The following is a 24,275-nucleotide window of genomic DNA, read 5'->3' on the forward strand; positions in this document are numbered from 1 at the left end:
GCTGGCCTGGAGGCTGGAGAGAGAGAGAGAGAGAGAGAGAGAGAGAGAGAGAGAGAGAGCAGAGAGGGGGGGTGAAAGGTTAGAGGCAAAAGGGGAGAGAAACTGGAAGGGAAAGGAGAGGAGACAATTAAAAAGTTCTTAGTTTTATCATGGCTTGGGTTGTGCCATTGTTTTTACTTCTTTTACTGTACATTATCTAATTGTTTGTTTTTATTGTTTGTTTTTATAAGTACTTTGTGCCTTGTTGCCTGGAAGGTGCTAAATAAATAAACTATTATCATTTATTATTCTAAAAACAATGACAGATAAAGATGGAAAGAAAGCTGGGAAATAGAAAGATAATTAGAAAGAGAGAGAGAGAGAGAGAGAGAGAGAGAGAGAGAGACAGACAGTGTGTGTGTGTGTGTGTGTGTATAGGGGGGGTGTAGGACAAAAAGGCAAAATGAGAAATGGGAACAGGAACGAGAGGACAAGATAAAAAGAAGGGTAGGTGAAAAAGAAACTAAACCTCAGAGAGAGGGTGATGAAAAGCAGAGAGAGAGAGAGAGAGAGGGGGGGAGAGAGAGAGAGAGAACCAGAATGCGAGTGGAGAGAGAGAGAGAGAGAGAGAGAGAGAGAGAGAGAGAGAGAGAGAGAGAGTGGAGTCAGGGGTTGGGGACAGGGAGACAGACAGCTCAGAGTGATGGCTTACATTAGCCATTCTTTATTTAATGAGTCCCATATCGACCAAGCAATCACACACACACGCACACACGCACACACACACCCACACACACACACACACACACACACTTCTGAGAGCACCGGCCTCTGCAGAGGGAGGTTTATTCACCTTAATGGCTGCGCCTAAAAGCAACTGCCTTAAATTTAAAAAAAAAATTATAAAACACCATATATCAATTTTGGGGGAAAAAATGCTACCTAAAATTCATCCGTCAATATTTCAAAACCCACAAGTGATTTAATGCCTCAAAAACAGAAGGGTTTTGTAAGCAGAGGTTTTGAGTTAGTTCATAACTTAAAGCTGCACTAGGAAACATATTGATGTGAAAACACACCCATGTTTTCAGCCAAAATCACGGAGAGTGACAGCAACAGAGAAAAGTAATTGAGATGCCGCAGATTCACCTTATTTACCCAAATTGTGCAATGTTGGCTAGTGCAGCTTAAAGCAGAAAGCCTTAATGTGCTTGTTTTTTTTTCCCCTTTAATTACCCAGGGAAAGTCGTCTGACCACACACACACTGTTTCACATTTCCACACATTTCCACCTGGGAGCCGCCCAGTACAACCACAGTCTCCTACTGAAATTGTCAAAATAGGAAGAGAGCCACACGAGGTTTTCTTCAGGCCCTGCTGCACAGAGAAGGAGGGTAAGGTGGTGCACACTGATCCTTTGTGTCTGTCTGTCTGTCTAGGTTCATTTCAATTCATTTTCAATGAGAGCTGTCTGTTGTCTGGACAGGACTGATGCCCCGTCCGTCTCTGTCAGCTTTTTATTCTTTTTGATGGACATAAAGTTCAACCCAGTTGAACGTTTTCTGGAGGGACAGATTCGTCATCATCCAGTTTGCTAATTAGAGGCGTTCTTACGTTTGTTTGGGGAAAAACAGCACTGAACAGAGACACAACGGTACGACCAAAACAAAGATAAAATGGAGAAAGCTGGGTATAACATTGGGATGATTTTAGGTTTTCCAGGCCAGTTTCTTATTTAATTGATACTGTATAGTCTGTTTCTTCTTTTTTCTATGAAGAAGCACCGTTCGCTCACCATGTTAACGTCCCAACACAACCCAAAGGACAGAAATATATCCGTTAATAATTCTGTCAATTTTCTGATAGATCAGTATGGCTCCCGCCTGAAGCTAAAAAGATTATTTCAAATTAGGGCAATAAAATCGCAGACTAGTTTCTATCGCGTAGGGCGTGGTTAGAGAGAGGGTGTGAGTTTCTACTGTTGGCCACGCCTCGGAGCAGTTGGGGGTTAATCATCTTGCTCAAAGGCACCTCAACAGTATTTTTGAGGGAGGGCAGAGCGTTACTCATTCAAATTCCCCTCCCCACATCTTCCCAGCTGGTCTAAGGATTCAAACCGGTAACCTGCCGCTCACAAACCCGCTTCTCTAACCTCCAGGCCACCGTCGCCGCCCCCTTTCATGAGAACAATCATTTTGTAAGAGTTGGCATCAGTTTTCTCCGAAGGCAAATATCTCATTTTGGAACTTCTTCATATCGACTGAGGCCCTGCTGTTGTGCACTATAATGCTTGGAAAGAACTGCCATACAAATAGTAAATGGGCTGGCTGCTTCATGATTTCCCCAAACATTCTTGCTCATTCCATCCCTTGTTTATTCTCACACTTCCTTCATATTTCTTCCTCTGCCTTTGGCTGCAATTGAAATGAGGTGTGATGAGTCAGCACTGGATCTTACAAGTTGTCTCGGTAAAAATCAAAACTGATGAAGTCAGTCCAAACAAGGAACAAGCAGATGAACATAACTGTAAAAGGCAAGTCTGTAGTAAACGGTCTGGTTTACACACACACGTGTGGGTGAGTGTGTGTGTGTGTGTGTGTGTGCATGAGTCTGGGACTGTGTGTGCATTTTTGTGTGTGCATTTTTGAGCTTTTGTGTGGGTGGGTGTGTGTGTGCATTTTTCTATATGTGAATGTATCTGTGTGTAATTATGCGAGTGACTGGATGTGTGCATGTGTCCATGTTTGTATGTGTTCATTGTATATGTATGCACTTGTGCACGTGTGTATTAGGGATGGGTCACAAAAAACAAATATCTGTATATTAGTTTGCACAGATTAATGTTGACTTTTTTTTTTTTTTTTTTTTTAATATTAAGTTTAATTAATTATGTAGAGCTCAAACGGCTGAGTATGAGCAACAGTCATAGACCAACCACTAGAGGGCTTCTGGTGTCATTAAAAAAAAAAAAAGTGTGCAAGTGCTTTCTAGGTGCTCAGGTGGAGGGGGGGGGGGGGGTCTGCATGATTGGAGTGAGTGAAACTAAAAACTCCACCTGTTAACACTGTGGTAGCATAGTGTTTTAACTAAGAGGATCGCTGAACAAAATGCACTGCGCATTGCAAGAAGCATTACGCACAAACGAAAGAACGAACGCACAAACACACATCAGTACTGTAGAGAGCAGAAAGTGATGAAAATGGTCGTTATCCCAAGTGCGTGTGTCACACGTCTCACCTTGGCGAAGCGGCGGTTGTAGTGGGCCACCACCTTGGGGTCGGGGCAGTCCAGCTTCTTGATGATCTCAAAGCTTTGGTTGAGCTGGGTGAAGATGTCCACCACCGAGCTGGAGAACAGAGCGTGCTCCGACGTCTGCTGGAACTGCAGGGCGAGGGGCAAGAAGAAGAAGAAGAAGAAGTGCAAAGGTGAACAAGGTTTTCGAAGAATAAGACGGCCAGAACCGCAAAGTCACTCTCCGTCTCCCCTATCCTCCCTTCAAGAAGAACCTCACGTCTCCCTCTGCTCACTGAATCATTCTCCCTCTCCTCTGCTTTCCCGTAATCAAATAATATCCTTTCTGACTCTCCCCTCATCCATCACTCTTACAATATTTATTTTCCTAACTCTTTGCTCTTACGTGATCACTCCATGGTAACAGGATGGATGTCAGGGCACTTTGGCTCTGACCCTTGCAATCATTACTATTGGTTAATGTTGGTGATCTAGGAATTGAAGCTTATTCTACCGTTGCCTTAATTATTAATTGCTTTGGACAAGTTCACCAGGTAAATGGCTCAAATGTAAATGGTGGCCAGCGTTGGTGTGGTGCCACATGTTTCCCAACCGGCCATAGGATCGAATCTCGCCAGAACCGTCTCTCTTGTGTATCCTCTACTCTGTGTCCCCCTCAGCTTTTTTACAACCTGTATGGGCCCATCACAGGTCATTTAAGATCCAAAGTGAGCCAATAAGCACTTAACAGTTCCTCAATAAAACACTGTCCACAACAGACTCCTTGACCTCCTCCATGGGTTAGAGAGCCGTGGAAGTACCATCAAGGTAATTAAAGTAGAGTAGAGAGGTAGAGAATGTGTATACTGAGTAAAAAGTACAACATTTGCTTTGGACTACAGTGGCAGCCATTAAAGAAGTCCTGCTTCATGCACTCTGCATCTACCCTGCATTTCTACTGCAGACAACTCTGTCTTGAGTATAATACACTGGAACAAAATCAGTATATTGTAACCACAGAACTTGTTTGAATAGAACGGTCCTTCCACCGTCAGTCATGGTAATTTGGTTAGTACAACATAAAATGGCGATTATAGAATTTTAAAGGTTACTTGCTATGGTGACAAAGCCATTAGTCATTAAGGCCGTAAAGTCTGTCACACTTGCTTGAGAACTGTGCAGATGAGTCTGTTGCACGAGTGTCTAGCAAACTGTCAAAACTCAACTGAAAGCTGACTTTAGCGACAAGACTAACGTAGCTTTATCACAGACTGTACTTCTCTCTCTAACTCTTCTAGTCAACATTAGCATGTTAGCAATCCATGGACGCAAGGAGACAGAGAAGCTGCTTTGGTTCTTGCTGTAAAACCTCTCAGCTCAGCGACTTGCCGGAAGTCGGTTCATACGGAAGCTAGCCCAACAGTTCCGACAGTCCCGGGACGTCGATTTGATTGGGAATGACCGTTCTATCCATTCAAGTTCTATGATTTTAGCACACAACTCTAGCGTCTTTCAATCAGCTGGTTGAAGTAATTCCTCTTGGGAATGGAGCAAAATGTGAGACTTCTACAATGGCCACATCTGTAGGTACAGTATGAAGAAGCCTTGAAATTACGATGTGTGATGTGCCTTAAAGTCGAGATGAAACGGCATTTCGAGAGTATCTAACTTCCGTATCGTGACGTATTTCCGAGTGAAACAGGAAAGACAGGCGGGACGTAACGTTGGGAGGAATTTGATTTGAACGTTGAAAAGTGGGCGTGTCATAACACCCGAAGACACACCGAAGTACCGTGCTGTTGCTAGCTAGCTAACTAATGAATCTTAGCCTCTTAGCTCTGTGCGCTAAAAGTTGAAGATTGATTGATGGGTGGATGTCATGATATTATTGGTTGAAATTAGTTACGGGCATGCTTACGTAAGCACACGGCATATTTTGTTTTACAGGAAGAAAACATGATTGAATTTTGATATAAGAATACAATGAAATTGATTTTTGGTGTTTTTTTTGGCATATATTGTTAAATAGGTGCACAGTATGACCGGGGATGTGATCTAAAAGGGTTAAAAAGGCATTTTTCATTTCATCTTGTCTTTAAAACTGTACTTGAAGACAGTCAAAGTGCTCTCCAGTCCTAAGAGGACGTCCTGCAGACTACAGTCTACTCTTGATAAACTCCCAGACAGGATGAGAGCAGAGGTTTCCTGAAGACAAAGCACCGCCTCGGGACAAACAGGAGGTCATGAAGCAACAGCTGTCCATCATTCTGTTATCTGGGGCTGGCTGGCTGACCGAAAGCAGACCTCGGCTACGGCTGAATGAATCAAAGCTTCCTTGGAGCTGTCAGTGAACAGGAGGCCATGAGACTACAGCTATCACTCATTCTGTTACAGATACAGACATCGTAGAAGTCCCACTTTATCCCGCATGCTTGCTTAAAGTACTGCTGCACTTTGGCTCAATCCCCAAGAGGAACTGTTAAGAAAAATGAAGTTTCGCTGACCTTTCAGTTGTTGAAAGTTACAAGGAATGCTGTGGAAATGGTCAGTTGAGAGATGCTAGATTTTTGTGTTAAAATGTGGTTTTACTTTATAGCATTAAAGCTGCACTATGCAAGTTGAAGAAGAAGAAGAGTGTGTCATCCCTACTAATAGAGACCCCATAGATTCGTCCTATTTGCCCAAATGAAATTCTGGTGTCTAATATGTTAATTTCTCCAGCCTACAGGGAGTGACGATCAAAACTTTGTGAGTTAAATAAAAAACTTTGCCCATCCAGAGAAAGCTGGACTCACCAAAGTTAGATCTTTTGTCTCTCTCGTCCCTTTGGTATCCTTTGGTATTAAAACGATCGCAGACCGGCCAGGTTGCTGACATTGCGTTAAGATGATTTTTGGGCATTGAAGTCCTCAAACCTACCTTTCGCTGCCATTCGAGGCCGCCAACACGTGAAAATTGTGTAAGCTTTAAAGTCGAGATGAAATGAAAAATGCCTTTTTAACCCTTTTAGATCACATCCCCGGTCATACTGTGCACCTATTTAACAATATATGCCAAAAAAAATACCAAAAATCAATTTCATTGTATTCTTATATCAAAATTCAATCATGTTTTCTTCCTGTAAAACAAAATATGCCGTGTGCTTACATAAGCATGCCCGTAACTAATTTCAACCAATAATATCATGACATCCACCCATCAATCAATCTTCAACTTTTAGCGCACAGAGCTAAGAGGCTAAGATTCATTAGTTAGCTAGCTAGCAACAGCACACCCACTTTTCAACGTTCAAATCAAATTCCTCCCAACGTTATGTCCCGCCTGTCTTTCCTGTTTCACTCGGAAATACGTCACGATACGGAAGTTAGATACTCTCGAAATGCCGTTTCATCTCGACTTTAAGGTAGAATCATCTGCAGTATTGACGCAGGACAGATGCATGCCGAGCCTAAGACGGTTCTGGTTACGGGACGGTCTCTCTGACCACTGGGCCGTCCTGTCCCATCTCTCTCTCTCACTCACCCCTTCCCTCTTGTCTCTCTCCAGCGCTCCATGCATAAACTCCAGCGACACTTCTTCGTTCTCAGCCAGCCAGGCCAGGACAAACTGGAGGAACCACCTGGGAGAGAGAGAGAGACAAAGACAGACAGACAGAGATAGAGAGATGGGTGTGTGTGTAAGACAACAAGGGGCACCTCAACCTGTTGTTGAGCAGAAACTGGGAAACATGAAGCTGATACACTCAGCTACTGGATATGACTTGTTTTAGTCCATGTGAATTAGTCTTGCTTCACCAAAGAGTAAATAAAATCTTTAGTTGTTGAGTTCTACCCAGTCATCCATATTTCCTGTGTCCAAGGCCAGTGAAGAGTGCTGTGTGTGTGTGTGTGTGTGTGTGTGCCAAAAATGAATGAAAATACAAAAATAATGTTGAAAACACAAGGAGATGTGTTCCTTTTTGTCTGAAAGAGATAGAGAAAGACGAAGAGAGAGAGAGTGAGAGAAATGTGTATGTGTGCATGTGTGTGTGTGTGTGTGTGTGTGTGTGTGTGGCTTACACTGGGTACTCTGGCACAGTGTCTGTGAAGACAGGCAGGTCCTTAACATACTCGTTGTACAGCCACTTGACCTTGAAGTGCAGGTTCATGTAGTCAGCAGTCTTACAAAGCTTATGCTTCTCATGTTCTGTGGGTGGATAAACACACACACACACACATACACACACACAGATGCACACACACACACACACAAACACACACACACACACACTAAGTAAGCACTGGATTTATCTCTCTGGGTATGTTGCAGCAGTTGCAGGTTTATAGTTGAGCGGTGCACTCAGATTTTTAAGAAAGCTCATGTGGTTTTCAGTGTCAGAGCATTTTACATTTTAGGTATTTAGTTGATGTTCAGAGTAGAGATGAACAATTCATTGAAAAAAAAATCAAAATCACAATATCAACTTCTGCAATTTTCAAATCGCAGAGGCTGCAATTAATAGAGAGAGAGGGGCGTCCAAAATGGATTTGTGAACAAGGTGTTTTAGAGCTGCAGGTAATCTTCGATCCTGAATCAAGTACAATATTGGTGAAAACCTTTCATCAGACGCAAACTCAGCAAATCCTGCACACTGACATCTATTGTTTTTTAACAAAATCACTTTTCTTTAAACAATTTAAAGTTCTAAAAAAATTATGACAAGAAAAACTTTTAATTTTTTATCGCAACAAGTTTAAATCGCAACTGTAATATTCTGTCAAATAATTGCAATTACATTTTTTGTCAACATCGTTCAGTGAGTGTAGTAGAAAAAATCTTAAACAAGGTAACAGTAAACATGTCGCCTCCTACAGATGATGCAGACAAACAAACTAATGATGTAGCGCCCCGCTTGGGCCAATCAGCAGTGAGATGCATCATTTCCCGAAGTCGCATCAAAATCTGATCAGTGATGTCTGAGATATTGAGCGTGACACCGATACGCAGCGGTGAGATGCATCATCTCCCAAGTTTTGATTAGTTTCCATTTAAGTGATGCCTAAGATATCAAATGTAACAGACGGACGAACAAACAGGAAGAGATCGATCCAACTGCATCTACATGGGAGTGAATGTTTTTGTTTTGTTTTGTACAGCAAGTAGCTTTTTAATAATTGTAAACAGTGTGACAACAGCAACAAAGTAAACATTTCCCATGAACAAATGCACATTTTCTGCATATTACTAATTTTCAAACATACAAGCAACACATACACACTCATACACACACACTCACACACACATCTTACCAGCGTAGAAGTCTATTTTGCGGATGCGGAAAGTGGAGGGAGCTGAGATGGCAACAGGATTAAGACACAGCGAAGGAAAGTTAAGACAAAACAAATGAGTTTGAGCAACATAATGAAAGAGATGAGAATGGACCCAGAGAAAAAAAATGTGAAAACACAAATAATACAGGTAGGTAGCTAGGAACAGAGAGGGTCCAGTAATGGGTCTTGTCTTGAACTTCTTAGATATAATATTTGCGATGTAAAGTTAGTCACTGAACAAGCAGCTCGACTTGTAGAAATATCAAAACTTGGCATAATACTCTAAGACTTTTAGTGTCTTGTAGGAAGGGGATGAGACATTTTTGCTGGTGTCAACTTCACTAGAACTAAAGGCAACGATCAACTAAAATGAAACTAATGCTAGCAAGGTTTACAGCTGAGTTTAACGCACCTCAACGTGCTAGACAAAGTTTCAGGACACTAGTTTCTACAGTTTCTACAGTTTCTACAACTCTACCAGTATGAGATACAGTCAAAAGCCAAAGTATTTGGTCAGTAGGTTTGAAGTGAGACAGAATCTCACACGTCAAACCTAGTTTCAGAAAGTATCAAAGATATCGCAGTCTGCTCACTGACTTGAAGCAGCAGTTTGTGTATTTCCAAAGTCCCTTACAGTATCATGAGTGCATGTATTTTTAACACGGGGGTCTCCAGTGGCAATCGAGCCCCTTAGTCCTGGCAGTGTTAGTGCCATAAGCTACGCATCGATTAGATTATTGATATAAAGGCAAAAACAAATCTGCACCCAGCGAGCATTTGATGTGCAGGAGGAGGCCAAGTCCAACTCCTCAGGTTTACATGCAGGTTCAGCAAATCATTTTAAGACATGGAAAAAAACATCATATTAAAACAGCTTTGGAAACTGTTTTGAACAAGATATTTAAGTCCCAATTTCACAAAACAGTGCAGGCAGCAGCGATGGATGATTACGGACATCATCTCTACGTCCACTTTGGCATATAATATTGGCGAATAATATATAGAGCAACAGCAGCCTTGATATTAAAGAGGTGGGATTGTGACCAAAAGGACGCCACTTGATGTCAGTGTCCCAATACTGGCTTTTCTGACTGTATCTTGCTATCAGCTGAGTGTCTGTAACCTCACCGTTGTTCCAGCGGCGATGGTCGATGTTATCCAAGACTGGGAGAGACGATGGCAAAGAGAGAGAGAGAGAGAGTCGATGGAGTGAATGGAAGAAAAGAAAAGAGTGTGGAGAGGGGAGAAAGAGTGGCGGGACTGACTGGGATGTTTCTATCTCTCTCTCTCTCTCTCTCTCTCACACACACACACACACACACACACACACACACACACACGCACACACGCTCCGTCTTACCCTCCATGGCGTATTTCATGTCCTGGGCGAACAGCATCCACATGACCTCAGCGCTGACTTTACCCACGTTGAGCTCCTGAGGAAACCTGGGGGGAGGGAGGGGTTGGGGCAGGACGCAGAGTTAAAGTGTTAGTCAGTGTGTGTGTGTGTGTGTGTGTGTGTGTGTCTGTTCTATAATTGATTGAATCTTTGTGTCTATACTCGACTGGCTAGCCGATGCTTGCTGTGTGGGTTCATGTGAGGTCATGTTTTTGTGTGAAAGCCAACCAACACACACACACACACACACACACACACACACACACACACACACACACACACACACACACGCACGCACACGTACACACAGTAGCTTGCGGTGTTGTCAGACCTTTTCAGCTTGGAAATAATGAAATTCAGTTTCAGTCTGGGACTCAGACGCTTGAAAACAAATTGATATTCCTGCCATATGGACCCACCAGAAGCAGACCAGTGACCCTGTTAGAGGCTCACAACCATAGTTTGAGAACCATAGTTTAAACAGTTGACATTTGGGATTTTTTCACCAATTTTATGCCATTAACAGGCTTACATGAAACACATCTGTAAAGTGTTTTTCAGTAAGAATTGTTCAGAAATCATTTTAATAATTTATATTGCAGTGATTTTCCTCCACCCAGAAATGTACAGGCTGTTTTCAGCACTTGGCACACAAGCAAAAATGAACCACTGTTCTGATTGGCTGGTTGTACTGGGGGTCCATCCCCCTTCTCTAGCCCCAAAAGAGCTGATTGGTTGATTTCAGTTAAGTCTAATTTCCGCATTCACACCATATCGGAGGAATGAGACGACATCTTGTCGCTACAACTTGGAAGCGTTCAGGTATTTAACTTGTTGGAACTTGTTGAAGATTTTTAATTATGAATTTAAGATCAGCCATACTTAAGGAGACATTAGATTAGAGAGACATTCGATTTTCATAAGTAGAGCTGATTGTATTAGTGTGAATATAATTGATCATTTAGATTTTTATTATCTTTGACTGTCGGCATCAGTGGATTCCCTGCAGTGTTTCACATTACACTCTACCGCAATTTTTGACACAATGTGGGAGATACGAACCCACAAAAAAGTCCCTATGTACTACTTGTAATTATCTCCAGGAGGCTGGCAGATCATATTTACAGTAAATCCAACATGACATGAACGATGCATACGGAGGCACTTTAGCAAAATTGAATGGCTGGTAGAAAAGTCTGATTTTCCCGGTTAGGAACTACAGTATGTCGAAATGACAATGACTACACTTTTCAGTCTTTCACTGTTACCTCTATTCATCTCAGGACTAAAATATGCCAAATAGTGGGATATTGCCTCTCTCTGTGACAGGCTCCCTTTAGGAAACACAGCACTAACTGGTTGATGATGGGCGTGTACGAGTTCTTGTCTTCCTCGATGATGGAGACGATGAGGGTGATGAGTTTGGGCCAGAAGTCCAGGTTCTGGATGCTCGGGCCCTGCTCCTCCGGCTGGCTCTCCTCCTTCTTCTCCTCCTCCTCCTCCTCCTCTTCCTCATCCTCCTCCTCGTCTTCCTCCTCTCCCTCTCCTCCCTCCTCTCCCTCCGCTTTTTCCTTCTTCTTCTTCTTCTTTTTCTTTTCTGGCTCGGGCTGCAAGAGGAAAACAGACAGTTGGTTGTTAGGGATTTACGTAGAAAAGTGCTGTACACCTAAGAAAATGAAAAGTTTCTTTCCAAAATTGGAGTTTCACTTGAAAAAAGTAACACATACTGTCAAAATGAGTGACAGCGCAAAACAAAAACAATTTCTAGTACTCAGCATTGTGATTTCAATGAACGATCTGCACAGGACAAATCTATTACAATATAATTCCCCCAAATTACTGGGGAGTGTTTCATCTTCTGAAATTTGCCTTCCATTTTTGTGCGATCAGGTTTTATTTTTCAATTACCATACAAAGTATTGCTCATTTATACCAAACACAGACTGTTTTTTAGAATTTATACACATTCTGACATGAATCATTCAGTGTTCTGGAAATGATTTCTGGGATGTATAGGCTGATAGAGACTCAGTTCATCGGTGCGTGAATGAATGTTAATTATCTTAATTATATTAATATAAATGATTGGAGGAAGTGGGGCAAAAAGTGAGATTCAAAGCCTGTTTCTGCTTCATTTACACGCTCTAAAGTCTAAAAGGGCTTGGATGAACCTTAGGAGCAGTGGGTCTCAAATCCAAAGTAGCCTACTGCTGGTTTTCTATCATAGCAGGGAGTTAATTACAGGTCTAAATCGGTCCCTGAGTAGACGGCTAGAATCAAAACTACCTGGCAAAATAGAAAACCAGCAGTATTCTGAGGTCCAGATGGACCTTTGGACCAAGCTAGGTGAGGCAGGATTGACTCTCATGTGTTAATACATCACTTCTGATTGGTGGAGGTGACAACAGACTTGATGATCGTGCTTCCTTCTGCTCAACTTTCTGCTCTCAGCCTCAGAAGCAGTGACAAAACTTGGCTTCAGGTTTCGATCGAACAGCAGAGGCTGCGTCTATTTCGCCTAGTGGACAGAGAGACCGTCCTTCACCCTCAACCCTGCTGAAGAGCCCTTGAGCAAGACACCGAATCTACCATCCCTACTGTGCTGTTCTGTAGCTGAACCTGACCTCCAAGTCGAGCAAGCGAAAAGAGAATTTCTCTACAGGCATCAATAAAGTATCACATCATTAAATCCTCATGGTTAAGAAATTAACATCCTGAATTGAGACATTTAAAAGATTTTTTTTTTATATCAGGCACAAATGTGAAAAGCCCCATTTGTCCCCAGTGTGTGGACGCTCAGAGTGTGTCGGTGCTGAGCGACTGACCGGCTGCACGGCGGGCTGGAACTGGCGGTTGTAGAGCTCCAGACAGTTGTTGAAGATGTACTCGTAGGTGGAGTTCAGGCAGGCCTTGACGCAGTCCCTCACCACGTGGGCGGCCCTGGGGGGGCTCTGCAGCTCCAACACCTACACAACACACACACACACACACACCATATCATATATCACACCATACTGCTGCCGTTGGGTAAGAATCTCACATCTCCAAAATACAAACTCTTCAGAAACTCAGAAAGAAAAGCTGCCTTGTTTTTAGCTTGACCACCGTGCATTTTTGGGTATGGCTTGTAGAATTTGTCTCAACCCATGGAGAACCGTGTAATCCCCAAACTTAAGTTAAAACATGAAAATCACCAAAATTGGAGTTATAAAGTGGGTTCACACACACACACACCCTCCACAAACACAGCATCAGCTCCCATCCACCATCAAGATAGGGTAATGCTGTCTCATCCTAAACACACACACACACACACACACACACACACACCTGACTCACACACTGGTTGTACAAGTGTGTGAGTCAGGTGTGTGTGTGTGTGTGAAGACCTTGTATTTGTGAGCTCCCATCGACTATATTTTTTTTCCTACTCTTCACTCTCACGACTACATGCCTAACACTGGAGGTGTTTTTTCATCTTTCGATCTTTGTGAGGACAAAGTTTAGTTTTTAAGGGAAGCGAAATACAAGAGTGCACACAAACGCACACACACACACACACACACACACACACACACACAGCTGGGCTGCGGAGCTGTTGGATCGATTGTGGCGACTGACTAATGTCTCTCAGAGTGAACTTGTATTGTCCAGTGCAGGTCTGTTATGGGAAGATCGATCGCCCAGTAGAGGGCAGGGGCTGGGCCGTGACTCTGTGTGTGTGTGTGTGTATGTGTGCATGTGTGTAAATGGATGAATGTGTGTGTGCCTGTATGTGTAGAAATGGATGAATTTGTATGTGCCTGTGAGTGTGAATTAATGTGCGAACGAATGTGTGCACTGACGCATTCTGTTCATATTTACATTAATAAGTGCATTAAGTGCATATTAAAGAGTGCTCTTTTTTAATGTTATGCATATTACACAGTTCATAGCACTGCCTGGAACACACTCTATGGAGTAAAATGGCTTTGAGGAAGCTTCAAGGGTTCTTCAGATTTAACCATAGGGGAGCCCAGGACGGCTCCTTGAGGAACCCCTGCATAAAGAGTTCATGAACCCTGACAGTGCAAACATATGAGCCCTTAAGTGAGCCATTTGGATCTCAGAAAACCCCCCTAATGAACCCTTAATTCAGTCATGAAACACTCTCGTTATGGGATTTAGCCATTTATTGCAATAAATGGTAATAGAGTTCAATTTGGCGTAATGGCTCCGTTCTAATAAGCTGCTCTCTGCCTAATCAAGCAAGCTTGCTAAAGATAAAGCAGGGAGCGCCAACATGACCCCCATGGGTGTATACAGAGCAGAACCACAGCGGTATTCAGTGTTATCTTCAGAGTTAAAAATAACTAGAAGGTACAGACTAGACGGGTGCTTCACCAGCGTGAGTCAGCTGACGGCGGCTGACACCCATGACTCCCTGTCCTGCCTGAACTATCACTGTCAGCTGAACTGCTATTTCTACTGTACCTTCATCCTGAAGAAGGTGATGCTGGTGAGAAGATCCACTGTTGACTTGAGGTCCTGGAGGCGAGGCTTGCTGCTGGCTGGGAAGTTGTTCTGGACACACACACACACACACACACACACACACACACACACACACACACACACACACACACACACACACACAAGAAAGAACCTCTTAACTGATACAAAACTGAAAGTAGACAAAGCAAGAAACCAGTGAGGCTTTCATCTAGAACAACTAAGATCGGGATGTAGTGGAGTTTGCCTTCCTTTTTATATGCATGATAGTTTATCCATTTTTCATGACATAAATTCATAGCGTACATCACAGTAAGTAGTATGAAACCGATGTGAGGTATATGAGGATAAAGTCTTTTAAGAAAAAATAGACTAAAACTGTTTGGGTAGGAGCGCTTCCTGGACTCAAAATGAAGTTTGTTTGAGGTGCTCTTTGGATAGGGATACATGTAGACACAAAAATATAAAAAAAACTCCAAGGCACTCTCTTTAAACCAATTAAAATGCCTTTATTGTCATGGCATGGTCATATTAGACTTTAAAAACAAACTTCGACGCGTTTCGGCATCAAGCCTTCGTCAGGAAGTCAAAACGATTTGAACGACGGCTTGATGCCGAAACGCGTCGAAGTTTGTTTTTAAAGTCTAATATGACCATGCCATGACAATAAAGGCATTTTAATTGGTTTAAAGAGAGTGCCTTGGAGTTTTTTTGTATTTTTGTGTAAAAAATAAACTAAATTGAGGTTTCTCTGATAATATAATTGATTTTTGTTTATAACGGTGGTTGTTTTGCCTCATGATGATTTGTGACTGGTTTACCTATGTTTTTTTTGTATTTGCCACTACATTGCTGATTACAAATAAGGAGTGCAAGGGTCAAAGCCACAGCACCCTGACAAAAAACCTGACGAGAGATGTAGCACAATATTCCTCTAGCCCTGGAATGATCATGCATCACACAGAAGTGCTAGGAAAAGAAATAAGATCTGATCAGATCTTTTTAACGCCAAGGAAAGAGCACGCAATATCAGGGAAAGCCGAGGAGAACAATAAGGGAAAGGCTGGTGTAATTCTGTGTGTTGTGAAATATTACAGCTTGGGATGGAAGATAAATGTTGTATTCTGTCTGTCTGTCGTATATTTTTATACACACACATTTACCCGCTATGTCCTGTCTTTGTGAACGAACGGGGGAAAGACTTACACGGCACGGGGATGGACGAAGGCTATAGATCTAGATGCGGGGAAGGAAAGGATAAGAATCGGCTAAATGTGGAGACTTACTCGGTACATGGAGAGGTCGATACGCAGGGAGTTGTGAAGTTGATCCAAGAGCTTCACAAAACGGTCTCTCTATGATGGAGAGAGAGAGAGGGAGAGAGAGAGAGAGAGAGAGAGAGAGAGAGAGAGATTTTAATCACATGCACACCTCTTGTTCAGATAGACAGAAGCAATATGCAGCATGTGTGTGTATGAGAATGTGTGTGTGTGTGTGTGTTTCTGTCCAAATATGTGTGTACCACAGTAGTGAAGGATGGGGAGGCCAGACAGAAATAATGCAGAAAAAGAAGGAAATGTTTTTGTCTGAGAAAGAGAGAGAGAGAGAGAGAGAGAGAGATCATAGCTGTGGAGTACTGGGAGTCACGACATGGCGAAGAAACCAAAGAGATAAAAATGAGTTTTGTCTGAGAGAGAGAAAGACAAGCTGGGTTTCCATCCAAGCATTTTTTCGCAAGTTATGATGTATCGAATTAGAAATGGCGAAATCTGGTAAAACGTCCTCAATATCGCAAAAACTAGTTTTACGCTTGCTTGAAGCAGAAAGGTTTTTTGTTGGTAAAGACATTATGTGAGAAATTGCAACGGAGACGCATCTGTCAAATAAATATTGCCGTAGGCGTGGCACCAGCGGTTCAATTTCATTGTACGATAGTTTGAAAGTGGCTTCGGAAGTTCTGAAACGTTGTCTGTAAAACATCTTCCCACCACAAGCTCCCAGACACAACACCCATCACAACACGCTCATGGAGAAGGAGCCCATCATGGCTGCATGGCCATTAGTCGATGCATTAGAATAATGCCAAGTGCATTTCTGTGTTTTGGTCTTTGGATGAAAGCATGAATCATGGCAACATTAGCTGACATTAAAGAACAATAACAGCTTGTCAAATACTAATCAGTTCTTGGAAGACTTTCCATTGTTTGTGTGGATGTGTTTTTTTTTGTGTTTTTTTTTACGTTCGGGAAGTCTACTTATTCGCTTCAACCCAGCTGATAGAAACACACCAAATTCTCATTTTATTTAGGTTTGGTTTAGGTAACATTTGCTCAACAGCTGGATGGAGAGAGAGAGACTTCATTCTCACACACACACACACACACACACACTTGGCGGGTCAGTGAGGAATATATATAGAGAATCAATATAAAGTGTGTGAGTGTGTGTCCGTCCATGTGTGTGTCCCATAGTTGGCGAGGGACAGAGCGGACAAGGAGCAATAATGTCAGAAAAAAGGCAAGGAGAGAGAGAGTGTTATAGCTATGTGAGTGATGACATGGTTAGGAAACCAAGGAGACGTGTTTGGTTTTGGATGAGAGGGAATGAGGGAGAGAGAGAGAGAGAGAGAGAGAGGCAGAGAGGGAGAGAGAGAGAGAGAGAGAGAGAGAGAGAGAGAGAGAGAGAGAGAGAGAGAGAGAGGCGAACAAGGCATTGATTAGAATTTACAGGCTGTCTTGACTTATAGAGCTGTCACAGCCGGCACTTTTATATCCACTGCACACACACACACACACACACACACACACACACACACACACACACACACACACACACACACACACACATCTTTGTCCTCGAAAACCCTCCGACAAAGATAATAGGTCAGTTTTGACCTTTAAAAAAAAAATAACACATTGTCACATTGTCCTTCCCTAAAGCAGAGCCATCCCCCTTCTCCACCCTACACACACACACACACACACACACACACACACACACACACACAATAATTGTAACTCAACCTCCATTCTCCTTACTACCCTCTCCCAAAATGCCGCGGGGCATGGTTACTCCCTTCTGGTCTCCTGCAGCGGTTCTGAACCCCCCGCCAAAAATATGAATCATCATTTGACATCAAAGTTCACCATTCTTATTAACACCTGCAATATGACCGATTTTTCTTTGATGTATCCTATTATTACTTGCTGTTGCGACGACTCAATTTCCCCATGGGCATCATTAAAGCTGCGCCGGGCCACTTCACAGGCTGCCGGTCCCAAACGGCAGCGAGAGCCAATCAGAAATCAGGAAATATGACATCAGTAAACTGCGCACTCCTCCGACCTAAATTTCTCTCACCGACCCCCAACTGCCCCAGTGATGCTGCTTAGAGTTTGACTTTAATTTGCAGTAGACCGGTGGTAGTTCATCTACGTTCAAATTTGGTTTTTCGTAGTTTATTACTTTTTTGCCATTTAACTAACGCTACTACCAACTATTTTTGTTTTTAAAAGAAGGGAATTGAATGTAATTGAATTCATCCTTTAATTCAACCTTTCTTTCTTTCTTTCTATCGCTGTCTCTCAGTTCTTCCTTGAAAATTCCTTGCAAATCAGTCTTCATTTGTGATTTAAGATCCTTTATCTGTTTGCTGATGGTTTCCAAACCTGTGCGTACCTCGGATACTCAATTCACTGCCGTTGTATTTCCCTCGCCGCCATTTTCCTTGACTTGTCTCTTCTCTCTTGTCTCTTCCATTTTGCCTTTATTTGCTTTCCTGGTCAGGTAGATACGTTTTTTTTTTTACTTTTATGTTTCTTACCCCCATTCATGCTATCAAAACTATTACTCGTCGTTCAGTTCTATGAATTCAGGCAGATTTTCACACACAGCCTCAGGGAGTCTATCGCCGTCTCTCATCTTTTGATTCAACCTCCTTTGACCCCCGCCCCGCCCCCTTCATTCCCTTTTTTCTTTCATGTTGACCGATGTGAAGGCCCAGGCAATGCACTTCCACTGTGTCCAGCCTGCTGCCTATATACCGTCACCCAAATCTTGGTGTCCTGCGGGTGCTTTGGGGCGTTGCCAGCACCGCATCATAGATAACACTTTTGACTCTCACGTTGCTGAGGAACCTCCGTTGCCTTACTTAAGAAAATGCATGACTTGCTCTGCCGAGAAAACCTACATTTTCAATTATGAACTGAGTGTGGGCATTATAAACACACAGAACATTTCCAAGTAACTTAACTTAACAAAGCTATTTTTCTAATGAGGGTGGATTTGCTGCGGCTCAAAGTAAGTTGTAACTAGATTTTTAAAGCAGCCTCCCCAGCACCGCCGCTGGCCAACAATCGACTGCTGGTTGTTGCTGTTGCTCTGGGCAGCTCCCAGGTGTGAGGATGTGTAAGAGCATGAGGGCGTTGATGAAAAACAGCAAACTGCACATGCTCAGCAAATGTTCCCTGGGTATGTAATTTCTGTTAAAAACAACCAAAAACAATCCAATGAATAATGTTTGTTCCTACTGGCAAAATTCACTGTTGCATCGACTGCAACAGTCAAAGATACAAAGGAGAATTGTTAGATGCTGGCATGTTTGTGTACTCTCGTTTGCTCTCTCTCAGACACATACTGTATACAGTATGCACACACACACACACACACACACACGCCCTTGTACAACATAAGGGGCAAGGTCGCTAAAACTCTCGGCCGATGAGCCGATCTCAGAGTTGAATCATGAAGAGGAGAAGAGAGGATGGACAGATCGATATGATATGGCCTCCTTTAAAGACAGATATAATGGTGGAGGGGTGGAGAAGTGGGGGTAAATTGGGAGGGAATCATAGAGAAAGTGGATGAGAGAGAGAGAGAGGGAGAGACAGGAAAGGAGAGGTTGAAGTTTCACAGTTTACGAAGCATCACCTTATTGCCATAGCAACAAGTGCATGGAAATTGTCTTGGTTTGGCTCTGCATTAAACGCAAAGCAATAAAGACCCAGAAAGAGAGAAAGAGGAAAATAATGTGTGTTTTTCTCGGTCTGTCTGGGAGAAAGCACAACAGCAATAGAGGGGGTGGAGAGTCAGCAGAAGCACCGGCGAGTGAAAAGAGACAGACAGACCGAGCACAAGTCTGCCAAGCAGACAGCAAAGAACCAGCTCCCTGCTGCCTGTCTGTCTGTTTGTGTCTGTAACCCCAAATATGAAGAATAAGAATGAGAATAATATGAATATGAAAACAACTAAGATCATAAGAATCCATATTCTGTTCAGCATACCTCTGATCCACCAATGTCAATAAAATGTCAGCTTTTAAAATTTGTTTGCACTGCTCCCTAACAACAGTATATTCTGGGAGAAGAAGACGAAGGAGTGACAGGCAAACCAATTATAAAAATGGACTGAATCGGATGGATAGGATTAAGCTTCAGTGATCCCCGTAGGGAAATTGGGCCGTTGCAGATAGTTGCAAATAGTAATAGGACACAGCAGAGAAAAATAGATGGATGTAGGATGTATGCCAAATTGAAGAGTGGTCCCTAATGATTCAGAAAAACGTCTTTCTTCATGTTATAGAAAGTATTTATGTTGGCCAATAAGCAAGGCAAGAGTAAGCTGCCAAATCTGAGCAGCATGCAGCTTAATAGGACGCTCTCTCTGATAGAAAAGGGGGAAAGAGGGAACGGTACGAGGAGACCGCTTTTCTATTACCCAGATACCCACGTAGAAAATGACTCAATTCAGTGAAACTTAATGAGACAAAAAATCTTAGCAACCCATCCAGCAGGGGTTATTACCAATCTGGCAACCCAGAAATAGACCCGCATCTCTGTAGCCTATGGTGAAAGCAAGCCTCTCTGAATCCCTTGACCCATTAAACCAAGTACACGCCGCCTGCAGTCGCTCGTATATCACTGGGGTCTGAGTGCAACCAGTGGGGGACTTGGAGCCGGGATGGAGGATGTGGGTTTAAGCCGGCGCTGTTGGCAACGATCCCAGGAGTCATTAAGACCCGCCGCTAGCTGTCATTGTCCCCATCTGAGCTCTGTGGCTAGAACAGAGCCACCCAATGTAGGGCCCGCGGGCCGAATTTGGGCCAGGGCAAACTTGAGACCCTTTCGAAAGGTTCCAGAGTGAGAAGATATTACTTTTTTATGAGGAAGATTATTAGCACAATCATAAAAGAACACCAACTGGCTCTCAGCAGTATAATAATATCATATACGTATATGAGACAGGTCTAACTCAAACTGACTGAAGTTCAGATTTATCCATAACATTACCTGTAACAGATTAACTCTCCATCCCTATGCTTTCCAATTCAACTGGTCAGGATTTTTAATGGATATTTTGTTTATGGTGAGTATGTATTGTGTTTTATGCCTTGCTGAAGAACACATTTCCTGGTAGGGACTATAACGTTGTCAACTTGAAGAGAGTTAGGCCTGTGGGCCCTTAAAATAAAAAAAAAAAGTGGTGAAAAGTGTTGTCAAAGTCCAATCGATAGTGTCTGAGAGATCAGGTGTGACTGACGAACCAAGGAACCAAGGAACAAAAAAACTATAATAATAACCCCACTCCCTCACCCCCAAGAGAAATAGTGGGAATAGCATGAGTGTTTTCAGCTAGCTCACATCTGGCCCTGCATGGTAAAAGGACCACAGCTGATACGGCTCCATGTTAATGCTGTTCTCTGGTGTGTAACTTATAGAGCTTATCTTCAGTAGCTGCTGTGTCAGAACAGAGGCTCTGCAGTTGCCTCATAAATAAACAGCCAAGGTCCAATGGAGAATCAGCTGTACGCAAATAATGGCTAACAACAGGGCCAAAGAGAGATAGCTGAAAAAGATTGTCATGGTGTACAGTAGCTAAAAGTGAATGGTTTGATACGGTAGGTAACTGTGACACTTGTAGTAGTGATCACTTGTAGCTTGAGAAGAGTCAGCTCAGTTAAACTGAACAAGCAGTTAGTTTTTGACTTTCTAGGCTAGCTAACTAGGCAGCAAGCTAATTTAGCAAAGCAACTGACGTTAATGTTAGCATGCTACTAGCTGCTACTAATGATGGTAAGTAGCTATGTGATGTTAGCTATTGTGCATATCAGATATGTTAATAATAAGACAGTTATGGTTAGCTGACCAGCTAATATGGTTAGCTAGCTCAGTGATTCTCAACCTTTTTCATATCAAAGACCCCTAATTTAGTCCACATTAGGGACACGGATCCCCATTTGATGAGATTTTGTCTCTCGGACCCAAATCTGAGAATATTTTTATTGTTAGATATGATTTTGTCCAGAATCCCATGACTGTCTGTATTGTAGGTAGAGAGAAAACAGAGAAACTATGTAGGCATTCTCTAATTGTGTTAACTTCTTGAAAATGAAATAATGCTGTAGTTTAACAATTTGCTGGGGACCCCCTGGAACCCCCTCAAGGACCCCTGGTGGTCCCCGGACCCCATGTTGAGAACCACTGAGCTAGCTAACAACCTGATATTATCAGGTTTAACACAAATCAATCAAATATATCAGTGACAAAATCATCCAAAGCAAACCTGTCCAAAGCAACACAGAAATTAAAGACCCCATGAAATGGCATCTTTACTTCCTTGATCATTTCCTGTTGAAACAGGATGTTGGGGCGGGGCATGACACAAAGTCTAAACCAATGGAATAACAGTCTGGGAGAGAAAGGCAATTTTATTTGATGGGAGGGGTGGAGTTGTGGGATTGTTCAAAAATCTGTGATGTTTTATTGGTTGGAATTTATATTTATGCCTCCTAGTGCAGCGTGAGGTCACCATGAAAGATACTCTGTTTTCCAGGAAGTAAAAATAACGGGAGTTCATTTCATGGGGACTTTAAACATGTCTATTCCACGCTGAGACGGCCAAGTCATATGTTGTTGAAACGTAATTAACTGTCCTTAACCATTACTGCCCAAGAGCCGAGGTCCATCAATACAGCCTAGTGGTCTGATTAGTTGACCAGTTGGCTTCTCAGTGTGTTTGTGTATATTTCAGTGTGTCAGGTGGTCGCTCACCCCGAAGTTGGAGGCAGCAAATCGGTCCGGAGCGGAGACGTTGGTGGAGGCGGTTGGGTGGGCGTAGAAGGCGTTGATGTTGGCCAGCAGGGTGCTCATCACTGCCGGCAACCCTGACAGCATGTACTTAGATGAAAGGCAGGAGAAATGGCTGAGGAGAGAAGGAATGGAGAGAGAGAGAGAGAGAGAGGGACGGAGAGGAAGGGAAGTATGGTGGGAGGAAAAGGAGGAGAGAGGGAGAGGTTGGAGGGAAGAAGGGGTTGGAGAAAGGGAAGGGAGGCAGAGAGGAGGAGAAAGGGAGGGAGCGTGGGAGGAAGGGAGAGGAGAAGTTGGAGGGAGGGAGAAAGGGGAAAAGGAAGGAGAAATTGAGGGAGTGGGAGCGAGAGAAGGCGAGAGTGAGGGAGGTTGGAGGGAGAGAGATTGAAGTTTTCAAGGCAGGAAGGGGTCAGAGAGAGGGAGAGGAGGAGAAAGGGAGGGAGAGCGGTAGGAAGGGAGAGAGACAAGGAGAGAGGGATAAAGGCGGGATGGGAGGATGGATATGGAGAGGGAGGGGAGGAAGGTGGGTTAGGATAGGGGGAGATGGAGGTAGAGAGGGAGGGTTGAGAAGAAGACATAAGGAGGCCAGAGAAAAAACGAAGAAGGGTGGTTTTAGAAGGAGGGCGGGTGAAATAAAGGGAGGGAGGAGAAAGGAGAGGAGGCAGAGGATGCGATGGAGGAGGGGAGGAAAGGGTCGGGATGCAATTAGAGACGAGAGAGAGAGAAGACGGGGAGACAGAGAGGCGGGAGGGATAAAAGAAAAATGCATTATGTGGAGATGAAGTGAAAGCAATTCATCAGCAGTGTACAGCGGGGGCCGTCGTAGAAGTCCGCCATTCATGCATTTATCCTCCATCTATGCTGCATTAATACTGCAGACAATCCCTTCTTCAGTGTTATACAGCAGAATCACATGCTGCAACAAAAACCTCAACAAAAGTGTCTCTCAACCAGCTAGTTAACGGACATTTCCTTTTAACCCTTTTAACCACTGCTGGCAGAAAAGAGAGCAAAGCTTGAATTTTTGCAAACAATTCCTCTGTAATTTCTCTGAAATGTAGCAGAAGTTCAGCAAGCACAAAGTAAGAAGTGGGACTTCTACAACGGCTACGTCTATGAATTTCAATCACCGTTTTCATTTGGCTGCGCTATTGATTGGCTCATATCCCCATTTCTACTGGGACAAAGTCTGGGCCATTTCTGCTTGAATTTATAGCTTCAGTTTACTCAATATGCCTTGCTTTCCAATATGAATGTGTTATGGTATTGTGCTTCCTTCCAACACACACACACACACACACACACACACACACACACACGGTTAATTACATTAACAATGTCATAATTTAACCTTAAATGGACTGAGAAGGTTTCTGTGTGTGTGTGTGTGTGTGTGTGTGTTTATTGAGACCTTCTCTCCACCTGCCTAGAGTCATCCAATCAAAGACACGACAGCCAGGGAAATCACAGAGGTGACAGGTCATCATTTCTCATTAGAAGATAAACTAATTTGTGTGCAGTTTATAGCTCGACGATTCCACACATGATCCCAACCCCGCCCGCCCTCTATTCCCCTCAACACACACACACACACACACACACAAACACACCTGCAAACACACAAACACACCCTATTTCAACCACTTCCTCATTCGATTTAGCCAACACACACACACACAACACACTCATGCTCGGCTCACGTCATGGCCTGGTTGACAAATTCAATGTCTATGCTTTAGCATTACACATGCCCAATGACATACAAGTACCACCCACTTAGAC

General features: G+C 43.1%; 1 protein-coding gene across 1 annotated transcript in view; it reads right to left on the reverse strand.

The window, feature by feature from the left end:
• LOC139915138 (protein unc-13 homolog B-like) overlaps positions 1–24,275 on the reverse strand; it is a 188,117-nt gene that overhangs the window by 28,879 nt on the left and 134,963 nt on the right. Inside the window, exons 21-29 of the mRNA XM_078285327.1 lie at positions 22,458–22,608; positions 15,696–15,764; positions 14,392–14,481; positions 12,744–12,884; positions 11,275–11,525; positions 9,880–9,965; positions 7,269–7,395; positions 6,733–6,829; positions 3,217–3,360 (exon numbers count right to left, since the gene is read on the reverse strand). Of these exons, the coding sequence (XP_078141453.1) occupies positions 3,217–3,360; positions 6,733–6,829; positions 7,269–7,395; positions 9,880–9,965; positions 11,275–11,525; positions 12,744–12,884; positions 14,392–14,481; positions 15,696–15,764; positions 22,458–22,608 (1,156 nt within the window). The remainder of the gene's footprint in view (positions 1–3,216; positions 3,361–6,732; positions 6,830–7,268; positions 7,396–9,879; positions 9,966–11,274; positions 11,526–12,743; positions 12,885–14,391; positions 14,482–15,695; positions 15,765–22,457; positions 22,609–24,275) is intronic.

Source organism: Centroberyx gerrardi, chromosome 8, assembly GCF_048128805.1.
Source record: "Centroberyx gerrardi isolate f3 chromosome 8, fCenGer3.hap1.cur.20231027, whole genome shotgun sequence".
NCBI classification, from domain to species: Eukaryota; Metazoa; Chordata; class Actinopteri; order Beryciformes; family Berycidae; genus Centroberyx; species Centroberyx gerrardi.